We start from the raw sequence: 17,042 nt of genomic DNA on the forward strand, positions 1-17,042 counted from the left end.
TGCCCTAATGCAATCTTCACGCTTGACAACTACTGTAATATTGAATTCGGAGCAACCTTGAGCTATAGCACGGATGTTGATATTGGCCTGCAGTTATTTAGGAATGGCAATGTATCAGCAGAGCTTCTTAGCACAAAAAGGATACGAAATGAACGATAGAACCGTCATTCGATTTTCTTTGCAAACACTACACTTGCTTACCTTTGCTAACGCGTTGAAAAAAGTGGCAGAAACACCAGGAGTGCTCGCCATTTTCTGGCCAACTGCTGCTAATATGCTACAATTTGGGATGATTTCAATCTGAAAAAAAAAAAAAACAATTAAACCATAGGTTGGGAGAAAAAGCCGATGCCTTAACAATAATAATATAATATAGTTGATATCCTATAAAGAAAAAGAGAGATAGGTACCTGGGAAAGGCGGCCACCAGCCAAAGCTTGACGAAATCGGGAATTCAATGCTTCAGAAACAGCTTTAACTTCCTTCTCAGGTACAGCAAAGCATACAGAATGCTCGCTACTAGCCTGGATTTACGTATATTAATTAAGAACCTACAATTGAAAAGGGAAGACATAACCAATGAAAGAAATCAGAAAGTTGAACTAGATGACCTGTGAGATCATAATCACATTAGCTCCAACTTCCTTGACAGCAGCAAAAATGGCACTGGCAGTACCAGGAACACCAGCCATTCCAGTTCTATAAAAAGAATGCAAAGTTTGTATAAGAAATAAAATAATCAGCGAGTATGTATTACAATATCCACCATCAGCTCACCCTTCTACATTTACAAGAGCCAAATTGTCAATCGTTGCAAATCCTTTGACAGGAGCGTCTAATTTATATCCATCCTCATCTTCAGTCTGCCGACATATCATTGTTCCAGGGGCAGAGAGGTTGAAAATGTTCCTTATCACAATTGGGATGTCATATTTCATCACTGGAATAATGGTCCGCGGATGTAAAACGTTTGCCCCAAAGTAAGACTGCGCAGGCATATCAACATGAATGTTAGGTGTAAACAACGATTCTGGAAAGCTAGGCATTTAAACAAGAGAAAGAGGTTGGAAAGTTACCATTTCCCAAGCTTCTTGATAAGAAAGAGTCTTCAGTACAACAGCTTCACTAACTGCATCGAAACATTTATATTAGCATAAGAATAGACAAACATAATGAGGAACACACGCCTGCCATGGCTCAATAACTACTCCTAACTATATGGCAGGTAAATGTATGCTTGCACATACCTTTCCTTGGATCTGCACTGTACACGCCATCAACATCTGTCCAGATTGTGAGTTGGTGAGATCTAAACAGAGCACCCATTATAGCTGCAGAGAAGTCACTCCCATCTCTCTTGAGAGTTGTTGGGATGTTCTGCGGTGTACTGGCTATGAAGCCAGTTGCTATAATAATCTTTGCTGAGTTCAGGGAAAACCACTTTTCCAGTCTCTTTTCTGATTCCACAAAGTCAGGATCGACTTGATTAGAGCTCGTCGGAATAACAACAAGCACATCCCTTGCATCCATCCAGGTGCAGTCCAATCCACTCTAAAACCAAAATGCACACAAGAATGTAAGAATGGTAAAAGTCCAGAACAACTAGTTCTAAGATATTCTCGCAGCACAACATCTAAGACTTTTATACCTTCCTCACAACAGCAGCTAACATCTGAGCAGACCACAACTCTCCATGACCCACAACGAAGTCTGAGAAAGATTCTGTCGCATGACCAGCTGCAGAGATAGAAGAGTTCATAACAGGAGGAATAAGATTTCAGAAGAACATATAACAATCCAATTCAACTACATAATAACTCCTCCTAACAATATGAAATGAGCATTGAGAAAGAGAAAACAAAACCAGTACCTATGTAAATGGCACGAAGCATTGCTTTGAGATTGTTTATATCATCATTTAACCGAGCCAAGAAACTCGCAAGTTCATCTCCATCAAGCAAGTCAACAGCCGTTGCTCGGTGCATTTCAAGAACAGCAGCCAAAGCAGACAGGTAGGAATCATCGCGAGACTGTGCTCTATGAATGAGATCATACATCATATCAGTGACTTTAGCCATCGCTGACACAACCACCAACTTCCTCTCAGAGGCATCCTTAACTACAACATCAGCAACATCTTTAATCCTCTCTGAGTTTCCCACACAAGTTCCTCCAAATTTGTGTACAGCCCACGAATCTCCTTTGGGAAGGTGACCATTCTCCACTGAATTATCCAACGCTAAATCTATTCAAATAAAAAAAATACAAATCACCATCAACAAAACAATCACAAATCTTCTCAGATTAACAAGCAAAATCAACGTCGGAGTTTCAAACCTGTGACGGAACCTACGACACGAGGACTCTGCAATTCGCTTCTTACGCAGTGACCTATACAATTCCGGCGCCTCAATTTCTCGAAAGAAACACGATTCGACACTAGTCGTCTCCCATAAATGAACGGAACGCGGACAGAAAAATCTCCGGCCATCGCCGGAGAAGAAACAACCTTAGCCAGAGAAACCACCGGCATATCCTGTAGAAATTTAAAAAAAATCCGATTTCTAAAGTCAAAAACAAGTGGAATACTCACTCCATACAACGACAAATTTATCCAAAATAAAATGAAGAAGCAGAATCATACCGTAGCTCAGTCAAACACTACCACCGGAGGTTTAAACAAAACGAGAATATCCACCGGAGGAGAAGAAGACACCGCCGAGATCGGAGAACCAACAAACTCGAAAACAGTGGCACTTTCAGTAAATTTTGAGAAGGAAGGCGACTTGTTATTGTTGTGCATATATATATGAATCCATAGTGGGGCTGTGGGGGTAATGAAACAGTGTACCTCAAAACTCGATGGGCAACACGTGTACGTGCTGTATTACTTTCTAAAACATGGACGGTGGAGATTAAATTGGGTCTTTGTGAAAATGAATGTTAGAAAAAGACTGCATAAAATGTGTCTATACCAGCCACACTAGAGTCGTCAAGTAGCATAAACAAAAGCTTTATACACATTGAATTTGGTGAGAAGGAAAAACACATGACATTTCTGTTTTCATATACATTTTTTAACCCACCAACCTGTGTAGTTTGCATTATTATTATTATATAATAAAAAAAAAGTTACACTATAGAAAGTTTCCTAAGCAACAAAGAAAAATGAAACAAACAATTGTACATAGTTTTTTCCCCAAATCGTTTTTTAGAAACAACTAATCTAGTCAATGTTCTCAATCTAGTTTCCAAAAAAACCACACTTCACATCATATTCATGAACAAAACACCTATTTGTGCGACCAATCCGTTGTTCACTTTGTGTGCTGGTTCCAATGACTAAACAAGTTAAGATCAACTTAAAAAGTTCATTTAAAACCGGGCTGGTTCAATAATTTCCCTTTTCTTTCATTTTGGCAAAACGAAAAAACTATTGAAATGAAATGTATAATTCCACTATACGTCTGAATATTTAAAAGTTAATAATCTCATAGAAAGAAATAAAGTAACCAAAATATCAATAGTGTATAAAATCATAACAACTGGGTCAGCTGAAACTTTCAGAGATGCAGCTCGTGCGGTATAATACCAATTAGCAAAAATGCACGGGTCCTCAAGCGTCTCCGGTTCGAATCCATCTTAAACCTCACGGTTTTTGTTTTTCTTTTTTCAAACCAGTCACTAGTCTATATACTTAAATCGGCCACTCGCCGGCACAGTGAATATATTCTTCTATAATTTTCTTCTTCACCTCAACATCGCGGCCAGATTCAGCGTCATTATCCTGGCGCCACCTGGTATCACCATCACTACAATCTCGTTCCATTTTGAATCTCACTCTCGCTCTCCTCTGAGGTAATCTTCCGCTTTTTCTACCTCTACAACTCTCAGATTTCAAACTGTCCATCAAATTTTCACGATCAATAACGGTTACAGAGTTTTCCCACAAGTGATCAGATCCATCCTTTGTACACCGATCGGAGTAGAGACTAGCGTCAGGAAAAGGCGGAAGCCAAGCTGGAACATACTCCACAGATCGAGTCACCGTCACCGCCTCGTGATCCAAATCTCTTCCCGATGATGATCCGTCTCTTTCCGGCCTAGGTAACGGTTTAGCGAAAGGGATCTCAGGAGCATACTTGACGAAATCAGAGAGGTTACGGACAACAGCGGATTTGATCAAGCAGTGGGATTCAACATCGTGCACGGTAGAGCCGCCGGGGAAACAGTCGGAGGTAGATAGAGCGATGTCTTGGAGACCGTTGACGACGTCGAAGAGGTTCGACTCCGTACGATTAGCGGCGTTTGAGAACGACGACGCGAGTCCAGCGAGGGATTGTAAGAATTTGGTTGTGGTTACGGTTAGCGTGTTGAGAGCTGATGAATCGGTGGCTTTGTATCCAATGGATTGGCAGATTTGACTGACGGCGAGTCTGGTGAGAGTGAAGGTGAAATCCGCCGTGGTTGTCGGTGATTGGTCGGAGGGTTCTTCGAATTTGAGTTTGGAGTTACGGCGTCGCTTCATTGGTGGTGGAGATTTTTGAGAGGATCGAGAAACAAGGAGGCGTATTGGAGTTTGTAAAGGTTGGATTTATTAAAAAGAACCCTAAATCGTGAGGTTCGAACCGGCGTCGCATTGGTTGCTTGATTAAATAATCAGCACGTACAAGCCACGAAGCCAAGATCTTATTACATCGCAAATATCAGTCTAAAGGTTAACATTGATTTATAAAAACTGTAAACCGATCTGCCGGTTGAACCCATCGAACCGTGAATGAGACCCTTGTTTGTTCGGTCCCGTCATATAACCTATCGAACTTTGAAGATTATTATATCATCCGATCTAGGATTTGGATCATTACAAATAGAGATATTACAAAATATAGCATTAAAAAAATCAATAGACCAAACCTTATTCAGGAAGACCTAAGAACTAAGAATCCATGTGAATACTTTCTCCAAACATGATTGAATAAAGTTTAAGAGCTCCATCAAAAACACCTTATGCCACCATACACGTCAAAGCAAATTAACAAACTGAATCAGCTGAATAAGTTGAATAATTGAATTAAAAATGAGCTGAAGAAACTGAATGAATTGAATAAACTACTACTGATCATTAAGTTGAATAACTGAATACAAAAATATAATATTAATAATATATCTATAATAGTATCTAAAATTATATATTTAAATATAAGAATTTTCTTTTTCAAAAACTAATATATTATTAATTCTTGTTTGGAAATACATATTTTATTACAAATATAAAATAAAATCCAACAAGAGAACTACGTTGACTTGCAGACCAAATCAACGGTTGAACTCATTTGCAGTACACATTTTAAGACATTTACTAGATTTTAACCCGCAGTACACCGCGGGATTATGTATTTTTTTATATTTTATATAACTTACTAAAAAGACATTATGTTGGCTCAAATATATGTTTTAAAATTTTTTACAATAATATTAAGATATTTGTAATTTTATTTTCTTTATCTATTTAAAAATTATTATTTTCATTTGAAATTTAATTAATCCAAAATTCTTTTATTTTGGAATTTAATCAATCAAAATTAGTTGTTGTGAAAGTAAACATCTGTTAATATGTATAATACTTTGTAGTTAGTATAAAATTATTTAAATTTTATTCACCAATTTGAAGTTAGTTAGTTTTGTCTATGAGTATGATGGAGCGGGTTAGTGTTGGTTTTTAACTCCTTTCATATAAAATTAAGTTTTAAAATATATTTTTTTTTGTGTTTTTAGACCAACCCGCAAAAATATATAAGTGTATTAATATTAACCTAATTCCCATCACATACTTATGATTATTTTTAGTCTAGGTTTGAACCCGTGGATAAAAAAAATAGTTATTAAAAAAATAGTTAGTTTTGTATCTGAGTATGATGTAACGGGTTAGTGTTGGTTTTTAACACCTTTCATAGAAAATTAAGTTTCAAATATGTTGTTTGTGTTTTTAAACCAGCCCGCAAAAATATATAAGTGTACTAATATTAACCTAATTCCCATCACATTCTTATGGTTATTTTTAGTTTAGGTTTGGACCCGTGAATAAAAAAAATTTCCATAAATTATTGTTACTTTTTTAGTATTGTGCATATGTTAAATTGCTAAAATCTGTATTTACACAGATTTAGTTTTATTATCACAAATTTAGTAATATTATTGATATTACTCATATGACTAAATTTGATGTATTCACTATTTAAATTGTGCAACAGGATATATATATTTGTATTTGACATCATAACTCTATAAATGACACATCTTTTCTAGTCAAAAAACATATATCATTTGTGGAGGTTAAAACGAAATATATATATAGTGTAATAAAATCATACATTATTAGTTTATTTTTATATTTTTTTCTACCCATTTTGACATCAATTGATCTATCCATTTTAGCATAGAAAATATTAAACAATTTATGTATAATGAAAACATGTATAATGGAAAACATGTATAATGTCAAACCAATTATGGAAAATCGAAATTAAATAAGGTAAGATACTCTAGTTTTTTTTTTTCATTAAAATATTTTAAAACTTGTAATTGAAAAGGAAAATAGAGATTGATGTTGTTCAGATATTTAGGGAAATATATATTTCCATACTTGATTTTCCTAATTTGATTTTTTTTGTATTAAATGTTTTAATTACAGTGGCATTGTCTGTAAATAAGTTTTAACTCCAAGCCTTCTTCAAAAAAATGCTGTGAAAATAATAATATAGATTAAAATTAATCTATATACTCATTACAAGTGATAATTATATGTAGATTATTATATGCCTAAACCAATTTTTGGTTTTTCGATCTATAATCTTTTTTGGAGGTTGGTCATACATTTGAAATTCTTTGGGAAATATGATAATTATACGATTAAGCAATGTCATTTGGGAACTGATTACATTATTAACAAAGGTAAATAAATTGATCAGTTTTATTCATATTAATTAATTATATGATGAATGAGAAACATTGAGAATTATGATTTTAAGTCTCAAAGAAACATTAGGAGTTGTTCATCCAAGTCTTAGCGACGGGGAAGCGTTAGGAGTTGTCCCTCCTCGTGTCATCGAAGGGGATGCACTGGGAGTTATGCCTCTTAATCTTAGAGCAGGGGAGGCATTGGGAGTTGTTCCTTCAAATCTCATCGAAGGGAACACGTTAGGAGTTGTACCTCTTAATCTTAGAGCAGGGGAGACATTGGGAGTTGTGCCTCCTAATCTTAGCGAAGGGGAAGTGTTGGGAGTTATACCTTCAAGTCTCAGTGAAGGGGAATGGTTGGGAGTTGTGCCTACAAGTCGAAGCAAAGGGGAAGTGTTGGGAGTTGTGCCTGCTATTCTCAAAAAGGGGAAAACATTCTGAGTTGTACCACCTAATCTCAACAAAGGAGAGGCATTAGGAGTTGTGCCACCAAGTATCAGCGATGGAGAGGCGTTTGGAGTTGTGCCTCTAAGTCTTAGCGAAGGGGAAACATTGGGAGTTTTGCCTCCAAGTTGAAGTGAAGGGGATGCGTTGGGAGTTATGCCTCCAAGTCTCATCAAAGGGGAAACATTTGGAGTTGTGCCTCCAAATCTCAGCGAAGGGGAAGTGTTGGGAGTTATGTCTGCTATTCTTAAAGAAGGGGACGCGTTGGGAGTTGTGCCACCTAATCTCAACATAGGAGAGGCATTAGGAGTTGTTCCACTAAGTCTCAACAAAGGAGAGACGTTGGGAGTTGTTCCACCAAGTCTCAGCGATGGAGATGTGTTTGAAGTTATGCCTCCAAGTCTCAGCGAAGGGGATATGTTGGGAGTTGTGCCTCCAAGTCTAAGCAAAGGGGAAGCATTGGGAGTTGTGCCTCCAAGTCTCAGCAAAGGCGAAGCATTGGGAGTGGTGCCTCCCAATCTCAGTGAAGGAGACGTGTTGGGAGTTGTGCCTCCAATTCTCAACAAAAGGGAAGCGTCGGGAGTTATGCCACCAATTCTCCGCAAAGGGGAAACACTCGGAGGTGTGCCTCTATGTTTCATCAAAGGGGAAACGTTGGGAGTTGTGCCTCCAAGTCTCAGCGAAGGGGAAGCGTTGGGAGTTATGTCTACTATTCTCAAAGAAGGGGACGGGTTGGGAGTTGTTCCACCTAATCTCAACGTAGGGGAGGCATTAGGAGTTGTTCCAGTAAGTCTCAACGAAGGAGAGACGTTGGGAGTTGTTCCACCAAGTCTTAGCGATGGAGATGTGTTTGGAGTTATGCCTCCAAGTCTAATCAAAGGGGATGTATTGGGAGTTGTGCCTCCAAGTCTAAGCAAAGGGGAAGCATAGGGAGTTGTGCCTCTTAGTCTCAGCGATGGGGAGGCGTTGGGAGTTGTGGCTCCTAGTCTTAGCGAAGGAGAAGCATTGGGAGTTGTTCCACCAAATTTTAGCAAAGGAGAAACGTTGGGAGTTGTGCCTCCACGTCTCATCAATGGGGAGGCGTTGGGAGTTGTTCCTCTAAGTCTTAGTGAAGGGGAGGCGTTGGGAGTTGTGCCTCTTAGTTTCAGCGATGGGGAGGCATTGGGAGTTGTGCCTCTTAGTTTCAGCGATGGGGAGGCATTGGGAGTTGTGCCACCAAATCTCAGAGAAGGGGAAGGAGTGGGAGATCTAGAACATTTGCCAATACATTCTTCGACTTCCTTACCTTGACTTTTTTTGCTTTGATCTTTAATTTATTTCAAACAAAAAAAAAACAAAGATGTTAATCTAGTGTAATATATGTTTTAAAAAATTAATTTAATGAGAAATATTAGTCACATATATGATCCGTAGCGACGTAATATAGAAAAATTTTGGATGTCATTTAAAATTTCACAAATACATCATTAAAACGTATATTAAAGTCAAAATAGCCTATGTTTTAGTCTATCCATGTGGTTTTTGCTTAGCTTTTAAACCAACAAAATTTATCACAAACTACTGAATATAAATAACAATTCCCCCATAATTTAGATAATTGGTCAATTATGCAAACTCTTGAAACATTTAAGTTTTTTTATGAATTTCTAATCATATACTTACAAGAGAGGGACACCAAGAGGGAGAGAAGAAAACAAGTCCTAAAGTAACAGTTGCTCATAGCTAAACAGTGTTTGTATTCGAATGATTGATGAACTAGGTTTAGTGAGAGAACTAGCTAGTCTTGTTTGCATATATATATGGGATGGAAAAACAGCTTGTACCTTAAATTTCAGATTTTGTCTAGTGCTTTTAATTATGAAAATTTATTCAGTGATCAAAGATAGATAATAATCATAATATATTTGTCAGAAGTATAATTACTAGAATAAATCTACAACCTTTTAAAATTGTGCCTTACCATTTTTATTATGCCTTTTGGGTTACTTTATTTAAGAAACAATTTTATTTTAATTTAATTATACTATAATAGTTAGATTTTGTCTAAAAGGTTTTTTATTATTATTTCCAACTATGACATGTGTTCAAAGAGCCAAACAATATACAAAATCTATTAATTTTGATTAATTATACTTGTGAAAAATAGATTATGTATCTTGGATCATTGAATAAATGTCATAGTCAAAATTAATAGATTTTGTATATTGTTTGGATCTTTGAACACATGTCATAGTTGAAAATAATTAGATTCTTTCTATATATTTATAATGATGAACTTAGAGGGGGTATTGAAACTAGGATTTAAAAGATTTTGGAGTTTTTCTAAAATCAGGTGTTGTTATTCAATTTTTTATTTATTTTAGAATCTCTCCTCAAACCCAATGTTATTGAATTTAGTATTTACATAAAATCATGCAAAATAATTCACAATCCCTTGTTATTCAATCAAGAATTTTTAGAAATTATATCAAATCTACTGTTATTCAAACTTAATAAGTATTTTTCTAAAACTACTAAACTGATTTTGAAAGATTTTGGATATATTTTTACTTGAAATATAGGAATGAACAAATCTCACCTCTAAAGGTGTTATTTTGAAGGATTTTTAAAAGAGTTCACAAAGACGGGAAGATATATTATCATCGTCACTCTGGTCGCAAAATGAATAAAGAAATAAAATAATCTCCCAGTTCTTCTTCTACCACACAGTTCTTCACTATCTCAAAACTGGGCTTCAATGGAGGGATTCTCTTTTCAATTTCAGATTGAACCCAGATTTTGATTCTCCAACCAACTTCATATCTTCCACTCTTCTTCTTCAAATCCTCATACTGTGGCGGTTATTTGCATCTCCGGTAAAAATTACTTTACTCAAATACCAATTGATCCTCTGAAACTACAGATGAGCTTTGAGGATTCCATTTCATAAACTGATTTGGTTTCCCTTGATACGTTAACAGAAGAGTGAATGCAATCATCATGGTTTGTGTACTTGGCTGATAAGATCATAACCGAACCAAACCAGAGAAGAGAAAAGAAGAAACAAATGCTTAGTGGTTTCCTTAGTTTTATATCAACTCCACGATTCCATATTTCCTTAATAAAATGCTTAGTGGTTTCCTTAGTGGTTTCCTGAGCGGAGGTAGTCACCAAGCTTGTTAGTTCTCCTGTGAACTGACGAGCTCAATCATGACTCTTGTTAGTGACGACCTCACGTTTTTATCGTTAATAAAAGAACCAACTTCCCTCTTTCCCCGAAAACCTTTATTTACTTAGTGTTGTGCAATCCCCAGTACAAACAATTGGCGCCCACCGTGGGGCAAGAGCAGAATGCTTCTTTTTGACGAACCGATACCAACGGTCCTCACTTCCTCGAAGTTTCAAGATCCATGACAAATCCTAGCGACGATCTCAACGAAGCAACAGAGCAACCAACAGAGCAGCGATTGGGGCGAACGAGAACACAAACTGTCCCGCCTCTACCCTCCTCGACGATCTCAACCGAACGCTCCTTGCCGAGCACGATCCCTCTGCCAGCGCCCGACGCGCCCATCGAGCCTCTCGCAACTGCAAACGCTGGACCTAGACCTGCCACCGACCAGCTGGTAACTAACGCCGCCACTCTCCTCAGCGCCGCTCTCACCAACGCTGTCGCTCTCCCCAGCGCTGCTCTCACCAACGCTGCCGCTCATCCCAATGCCGCCCTTCCAAATGCTTTGCCCACATCACAAAGGAGCGGACTCGACAACCTGATGCATACCGTACTCGACGCGCCAATCCCACCTCTTGCTGCCGCACGTCACGAGCATCGTCAAACCGTGGCTCCAACTGTCACTGATAACGCCGCGCTCCCAGCTCCCTTGCTTGCTGGACAGAGGAACAACTTCGACGATATGATGCAGACTATCCTCGACAAGATCAATAGTCGGGACACACGAACAGCTGAGAAGCTCGACGCACTCGTTGCAACACAAGAAGCATTGCAGGACCAAATTAACAGACTCCAGCAAAGAAAGCACGATCGTCGACACACTAGCTATCCTGCCGACCTGGACACACTACCACCCCTGTCACTGCCAGTCGAGGAACGCTCAGAGAGTCACAGACGCCGACTGACGTCCATCATTGAAGGATCCTTCGACGACCACACCAGACACGCAGCGCCCGCCGATCAAGACCAAACGCACCGTCGTAGCAAGCGTAGTAGGAGCTAGCCGACTCCAACACTGTCGAACCACCATCTGCGCGACAACCTGAAAGATTACAAGGATTTAAAAATCCAGCGACTTGAAGTGATCGTAAAAGACATCTCGGCCAAGATACATCGAGCAACAAGCGCTGCCCCCAACTTGGAGAAGGTGCTCATAGAGGCTCAACGCTCACCCTTCATGACAAGAATCTCTAGCGTCCGCGTTTGTTACATCAACAAGTTCAAGTTCATTCCGTAAAACAGGCTAACTGACCCAAAACCTTTCTTAACATCGATGAGTGTTGCAATCAACCGAGCACACTTTAGTCCTGAAGAATACGATGCAGGATGCTGTCAGATGTTTGTGGAAAACTTAGCCCATGACGCACTAAGTTGGTTTTCTCGTCTTGAAGCCAATTCGATAGATAGCTACTACGAGCTCACCGCTGCTTTCCTGCAACACCACTCGACCTTTATGATAATGGGGGCATCTAACGCTGATCTCTGGACGATGTACCAAGAGGACGACGAATCGCTCAGAGAGTTCATTGAACGATTCAAGAAGGTTGTTTCAAAGCTCACCATTGCAGACGATACTGCGATCTCCGCTCTCCGAAATGCTCTCACATATGGGTCTCGCTTCAAAGACGATATTATCATATACGAGCCTCTGACTCTCAACGACGCACTGCACCGGGCTAACAAGTACATCGAGGTAAAAAAAAAAAGACGCAAGGTCAAACCATCCATCAAGATAACCGGTCGTGGAACTCAGCCAAATCGAAGAATAACAAGGCGCCTTGGGCCAAAAAAAAAAAAATTAAAAAAAAGAACGCTCGTCATACCGAGCTCTCCCTTCGCAAAATGAACTACAAATGGCTTGATCCCTTTTCAAGGGTACGTAGGCAGCCTTTTACAAGACACAGCTATAACAAAACATAAATATAAAAATTACACTCGCAAGAGTACATTTAATCACAAACAAGCTCCCTAGAACGAATCCGTCTTAACGAGGGTCCAACTTCTACATTGTCGTCCTGGCCAGGTGTACGATTTAAAACATGTTCCACATGGATGCAGCAGTGAGATAATCCGCACAAAAAAAGCCGAGCCCAGTCTCGCATTCAGCTAGCAGGCGGTCAAGTTTGAATAAGCCAAGTTCTTACTTGCACACTCTTGCCGACCTCGGGGCACCCACAGGGTAAGCCGGACACCAGGACCGCACCTAAAAGGTACGACGAGCTCATCTCAACTACCAACCTAAAACTTGGTATTCGAAACACGTAACAGGGTAAGCCGAGAGACGTCTCGCTCTGTAAAATACATCTCAAAACCAAGCAAAAAGCGGAGCAAGTCTCGCACTAGCTTGAGGGCGTCTGAACTAGTAAGCCAAGCTCTGGCTTGCATATTCTTGCCAACCCCAAGCACCTTCAGGGTAAGCCGGACACGAAAGCCGCACTTAAAGGTACAGCGAGTCCGTCTCGTCTGCCACTTTTCCCTAAGAAAAATATAAAACTGAGTTGCATGTCAAACATAAGCTCGCTCCCTCACGACAACGTCCTCGCGCTCAACACCCTTGCTAAACGCACTCGCGTTTGACGCCCTCATGCTCACCATCCTCACACTTGGTGGAGATCTCAACTTTCATTCTTGCTGGAAACCGCAAATCTCATTCTTGATGGCTAACTCCACTTTTCTACTCGGTGCTGACCTGCACTCTCAAGTTTTGCGCCGACCTTTACTCTTCTCACCGATGCCGACCTGCACCTCAAAGTTGGTGCCTACCTCCAGCTTGGCGCCTAACTCAAGCTTGGTGCCGACTTCCAGCTTGGTGCCGAACTCAAGCTTGGCGCCTACCTCAAGTTTGGTGCCGACCTCAAAGTTGGTGCCTACCTCAAGCTTGGTGCCGATCTCTAACTTGGTGCCGACCTCCAGCTTGGCACCTAGCTCAAGCTTGGTACCGACCTCAAAGTTGGTGCCTACCTCAAGCTTGGTACCGACCTCCTACTTGGTGCCTACCTCAAGCTTGGCGCCTACCTCAAGCTTGGTGCCGACCTCAAAGTTGGTGCCTACCTCAAGCTTGGTGCCTACCTCAAGCTTGGTGCCGACCTCAAGCTTGGTACCGACCTCAAGCTTGGCGTCGACCTCAAAGTTGGCGCCTACCTCAAGCTTGGTGCCTACATCAAGCTTGGTGCCGAACTCCAACTTGGTGCCTACCTCAAGCTTGGCGCCTGCCTCAAGCTTGGCGCCTGCCTCAAGCTTGGCGCCTGCTTCAAGCTTGGCGCCTGCCTCAAGCTTGGCGCCTGCCTCAAGCTTGGCGCCTGCCTCAAGCGTCGCGCCTGCCTCAAGCTTCGCGCCTGCCTCAAGCTTGGTGCCTACCTCCGCTCTCAAGCTTAGCGCTGATCTCCACTCTCCCTCTCAGTTTCGATCTTCATTCTCATTCCCAGTGCCGACCTATTAACCTTCTTGCGCACTATCACAAGTGCCAACCTCAAATTGACGATCAAACCTTTTCTTGCCTCTCCCATGAGAGGATGTGGGATGCAATCGCACAACATGAACACCAATCTTAGGAGCTGACCTCAGAGCTCGCCCCAGCGATAGGACAAGCGCCGACCTGGAATAAGAATTTGCCGACCTCTGGGACGTCGCGCAGCGTCCCGCCGATCTCAATCCGCCGACCTCAGCTTCGCCACCCTCACAAGAACCGAACTCAACACTCATCAATCCTTGTCTGCCGACCTCATCCATGGAGCTGCTCACGCCCAACCTCAACCTCATTCTCATCAATCTCTCTCTCTTCACCTCTCGACCCCGCTCGACGACGACGATCAACCATCTCGCAAGAGGAGTTGACATTGCCGATCTCAATCTCACTCTCGCCAACCTCAATCTCACTCTTGCCGACCTCAATCTTGCCGATCTCAATCTCGCTGACCTAAATCTCACTCTCGCCGACCTCTCTTCACCTCAACCCACAAATATCTCGCCGACCTTCGGCTAGCAGGGGGCCTCGACGAACAGCCTCATGAGAAGTGTCGACCTCATCGACGCCTTGCTGACCTCCGAGATCCATCATGCCGACCACAGTATCTCTCAACCCGTCGACCTTGCGGTGACTTGTTACTCCATTCTCGATCCCGTGACAACCAACAGCAAAATCTCAGTCGAGCTGCTCGCCGAGCCCATCACCGCCAACCTCGGTGCCTCCGCTCATCTCGCCGAGCTCACCGCTGAGCTCATTGCCTCACTCATCTCGCCGAGCTCACCTCCGAGCTCATTACCTCTGCTCATCTCGCCGAGCTCACCCCCGAGCTCATTACCTCCGCTCATCTCGCCGAGCTCATCGACGAGCTCATCACTGCCGCTCAACTCATTACCGCCGCTTAACTCATCTCGGTTTCTCTCAAAATCTATCTCAATCGGCCGATCTTCGATCCCCCAAGAAGCAACCCGAGACGATATGTGCCGAGCAGGCATATTACAGACAATTCAAGCACGCCCGCCGATCGCAGAAGAACTAACGCTCTCCAGACTAAGGGGGGGGGGGNGGGGGATATTGTTGGACATGGGCTGCACCCAATATGCCACTCGGCCCAACAAGTCTCTATAATTGTGATTTTGGCCCGACAAAATGTGGAGCAAGTCATTAACAATCCGCGGAGGGCAATCTCGGGAATTTACGACGAAAACCCTAGAGAACCCTCAGTCAACAGTCCGCTATATAAAGAAACAGTACTCGTTGAGGTATAGAGATCAGACTCGCGTAAAATACCCCGAGAGCAATACTTTGCGTATAAGAACTGTTACTGTTTTCTGTATAATTCTTTTAGCTTCCGAGCTCATCATAATTAGCTTGTTAGTTCTCCTGTGAACTGACGAGCTCAATCTTGACTCTTGTTAGTGACGACCTCACGTTTTTATCGTTAATAAAAGAACCAGTTTCCCTCTTTCCCCGAAAACCTTTATTTACTTAGTGTTGTGCAATCCCCAGTACAAACAAATATATTCCTTGTTTCTATGGTTGGTTATCAATCTGTTTTGTTTCGTTTGTGAATTTAAAGACTTCAATGTCACGTTAATGGAGGAGACTTGAAATTTGACTAAACAGAGTTTATCTCTTCAGATTACTTGTTTATGTGTTAGACACATAACACATCTCTTTGGCTTTGAAGAGGGACCATTCTATCATTGGCTATGCAACACCACCAATCGATTAATGCTTGTGCTTTTCTTCATACTGTGTAAACACCTTTTTATTATTTTTTGATTCCTCTTCTGTTGTTAGAATCTAAAGACGAAGCTGAGCATCAAAAAGTGAATAGAGAATTGTTATAAAGACGAGGTTAAGAATCCCAAACGTTTCCAAATACTATAAAATCTTCTAACAAATCTCATAAAATAATCATTAGTATTTTATTAATAAATCACAAAAATCTTCTAAAACTCCTTTAAATTGTTGAAAATACTTCAAAGTCTCATAAAAACTAAAATCCACTAAATCTTACTAGAACTCTATATCCTTTACATCGTGATTTTTACCGTCATTTTATGCATTATTTAAGTAATGAAATATCAAATTATTAAAACGGATTAGATGATCGCGTCGTTATATCTCACAAGATATGTATACTATCCAGTAGTTGATGTACGAAAGAGAAAGAAAAAAAAAAGAACCAAAGTGGTACATCATCAAGTCCACTTCGCCAAAACGGACATGGCACCGGCACCAAGCAAAACAGTGGCGTATGACTTCATTTGAAGCTTGATGCTCTGTTACATCTTTTGACCCATAAAATCTGCGGCGAGAAGGTCCACTAAAGACATATAGATGAGTAGTCCACTAATATATCATGGTTTTTGTGGTTTTTAACCATGATATAAAGAGTCTTTTAGTGTCTTTTGATTTGTTTTCTAGGATGTTTTTGAGTCTTTACAGGTTTTCTAGGATTTTGGCATGAAAGGAGCAAAGTGGAGCAATCTGGATCAGTTTGGAGCAATAATCCGCAAGAAATCAACTTGGAATCGATCAGAGGAGATGGTGTCGATCGACACTGCCTTAGCATCGATCGACACCCAGTCCAAACCGACGAGAGAGCAAAATTTGGAAGTTTTACAAAGTTGCCCGAAGTTTTCCATATTTGCAAGACTAGTCCCTAACGTGTTTTAGGACATATATATATAGTTCTTAGGTTTTCCAAACCCTTAAGTTTTATTCTATCAAGTTTTATTTTCCTGCAACCCTGTGAGATTTTGAGAGCTTTGGAGAGAGAGATCTGCTTTGAGAGAAGAATTTCTTGAACTCCTTCTTTGAGATGTCTTGTTCTTCATTGATTATGTCTGAGTAGTTTGCGTGTTAGGTTTAGGGTTTTTCACAGGAATTTTATGAATTATTAGATCTGTTTATTTAGGATTCATTATCTTTCTAGATCTTCATCTTAGGTTGTTCTTC

At 40.6% G+C, this 17,042-nt stretch overlaps 3 protein-coding genes across 3 annotated transcripts in view; all 3 read right to left on the reverse strand.

The window, feature by feature from the left end:
* The window catches only part of LOC104759585 (bifunctional aspartokinase/homoserine dehydrogenase 1, chloroplastic), a 5,663-nt gene extending 2,882 nt beyond the window's left edge, over positions 1 to 2,781 (reverse strand). Inside the window, exons 1-11 of the mRNA XM_010482495.2 lie at positions 2,645 to 2,781; positions 2,338 to 2,536; positions 1,871 to 2,245; positions 1,649 to 1,737; positions 1,248 to 1,551; positions 1,077 to 1,129; positions 778 to 986; positions 612 to 699; positions 411 to 524; positions 202 to 300; positions 4 to 87 (exon numbers count right to left, since the gene is read on the reverse strand). Coding sequence (XP_010480797.1) covers positions 4 to 87; positions 202 to 300; positions 411 to 524; positions 612 to 699; positions 778 to 986; positions 1,077 to 1,129; positions 1,248 to 1,551; positions 1,649 to 1,737; positions 1,871 to 2,245; positions 2,338 to 2,533 — 1,611 coding nt within the window. The 5' untranslated portion in view covers positions 2,534 to 2,536; positions 2,645 to 2,781. The remainder of the gene's footprint in view (positions 1 to 3; positions 88 to 201; positions 301 to 410; positions 525 to 611; positions 700 to 777; positions 987 to 1,076; positions 1,130 to 1,247; positions 1,552 to 1,648; positions 1,738 to 1,870; positions 2,246 to 2,337; positions 2,537 to 2,644) is intronic.
* LOC104757516 (transcription initiation factor TFIID subunit 8) lies at positions 3,473 to 4,826 on the reverse strand. The gene has a single exon (XM_010480262.2). The coding sequence runs from the start codon at positions 4,526 to 4,528 to the stop codon at positions 3,698 to 3,700; it is 831 nt and encodes a 276-aa protein (XP_010478564.1). The 5' UTR covers positions 4,529 to 4,826; the 3' UTR covers positions 3,473 to 3,697.
* LOC104757518 (mucin-2-like) lies at positions 6,894 to 9,152 on the reverse strand. Its single transcript, XM_010480263.2, has 2 exons — positions 9,064 to 9,152; positions 6,894 to 8,707 (listed from the first exon to the last, which is right to left on the reverse strand). Exons 1-2 carry the CDS (start codon positions 9,119 to 9,121, stop codon positions 7,053 to 7,055), a joined length of 1,713 nt encoding a protein of 570 aa, XP_010478565.1. The 5' UTR covers positions 9,122 to 9,152; the 3' UTR covers positions 6,894 to 7,052.

This window comes from Camelina sativa, chromosome 17 (assembly GCF_000633955.1).
Source record: "Camelina sativa cultivar DH55 chromosome 17, Cs, whole genome shotgun sequence".
Classification (NCBI taxonomy): Eukaryota; Viridiplantae; Streptophyta; class Magnoliopsida; order Brassicales; family Brassicaceae; genus Camelina; species Camelina sativa.

Excerpts from the sequence above, each read along its gene's own strand:
- LOC104757516 (XM_010480262.2), bottom strand. The coding sequence starts at position 4,528 with ATGAAGCGACGCCGTAACTCCAAACTCAAATTCGAAGAACCCTCCGAC.
- LOC104757518 (XM_010480263.2), bottom strand. The coding sequence starts at position 9,121 with ATGAGCAACTGTTACTTTAGGACTTGTTTTCTTCTCTCCCTCTTGGTG. Across the intron at positions 8,708-9,063 it reads CCTCTTGGTGTCCCTCTCTT|ATCAAAGCAAAAAAAGTCAA; the intron begins GTAAGTATATGA and ends AATAAATTAAAG.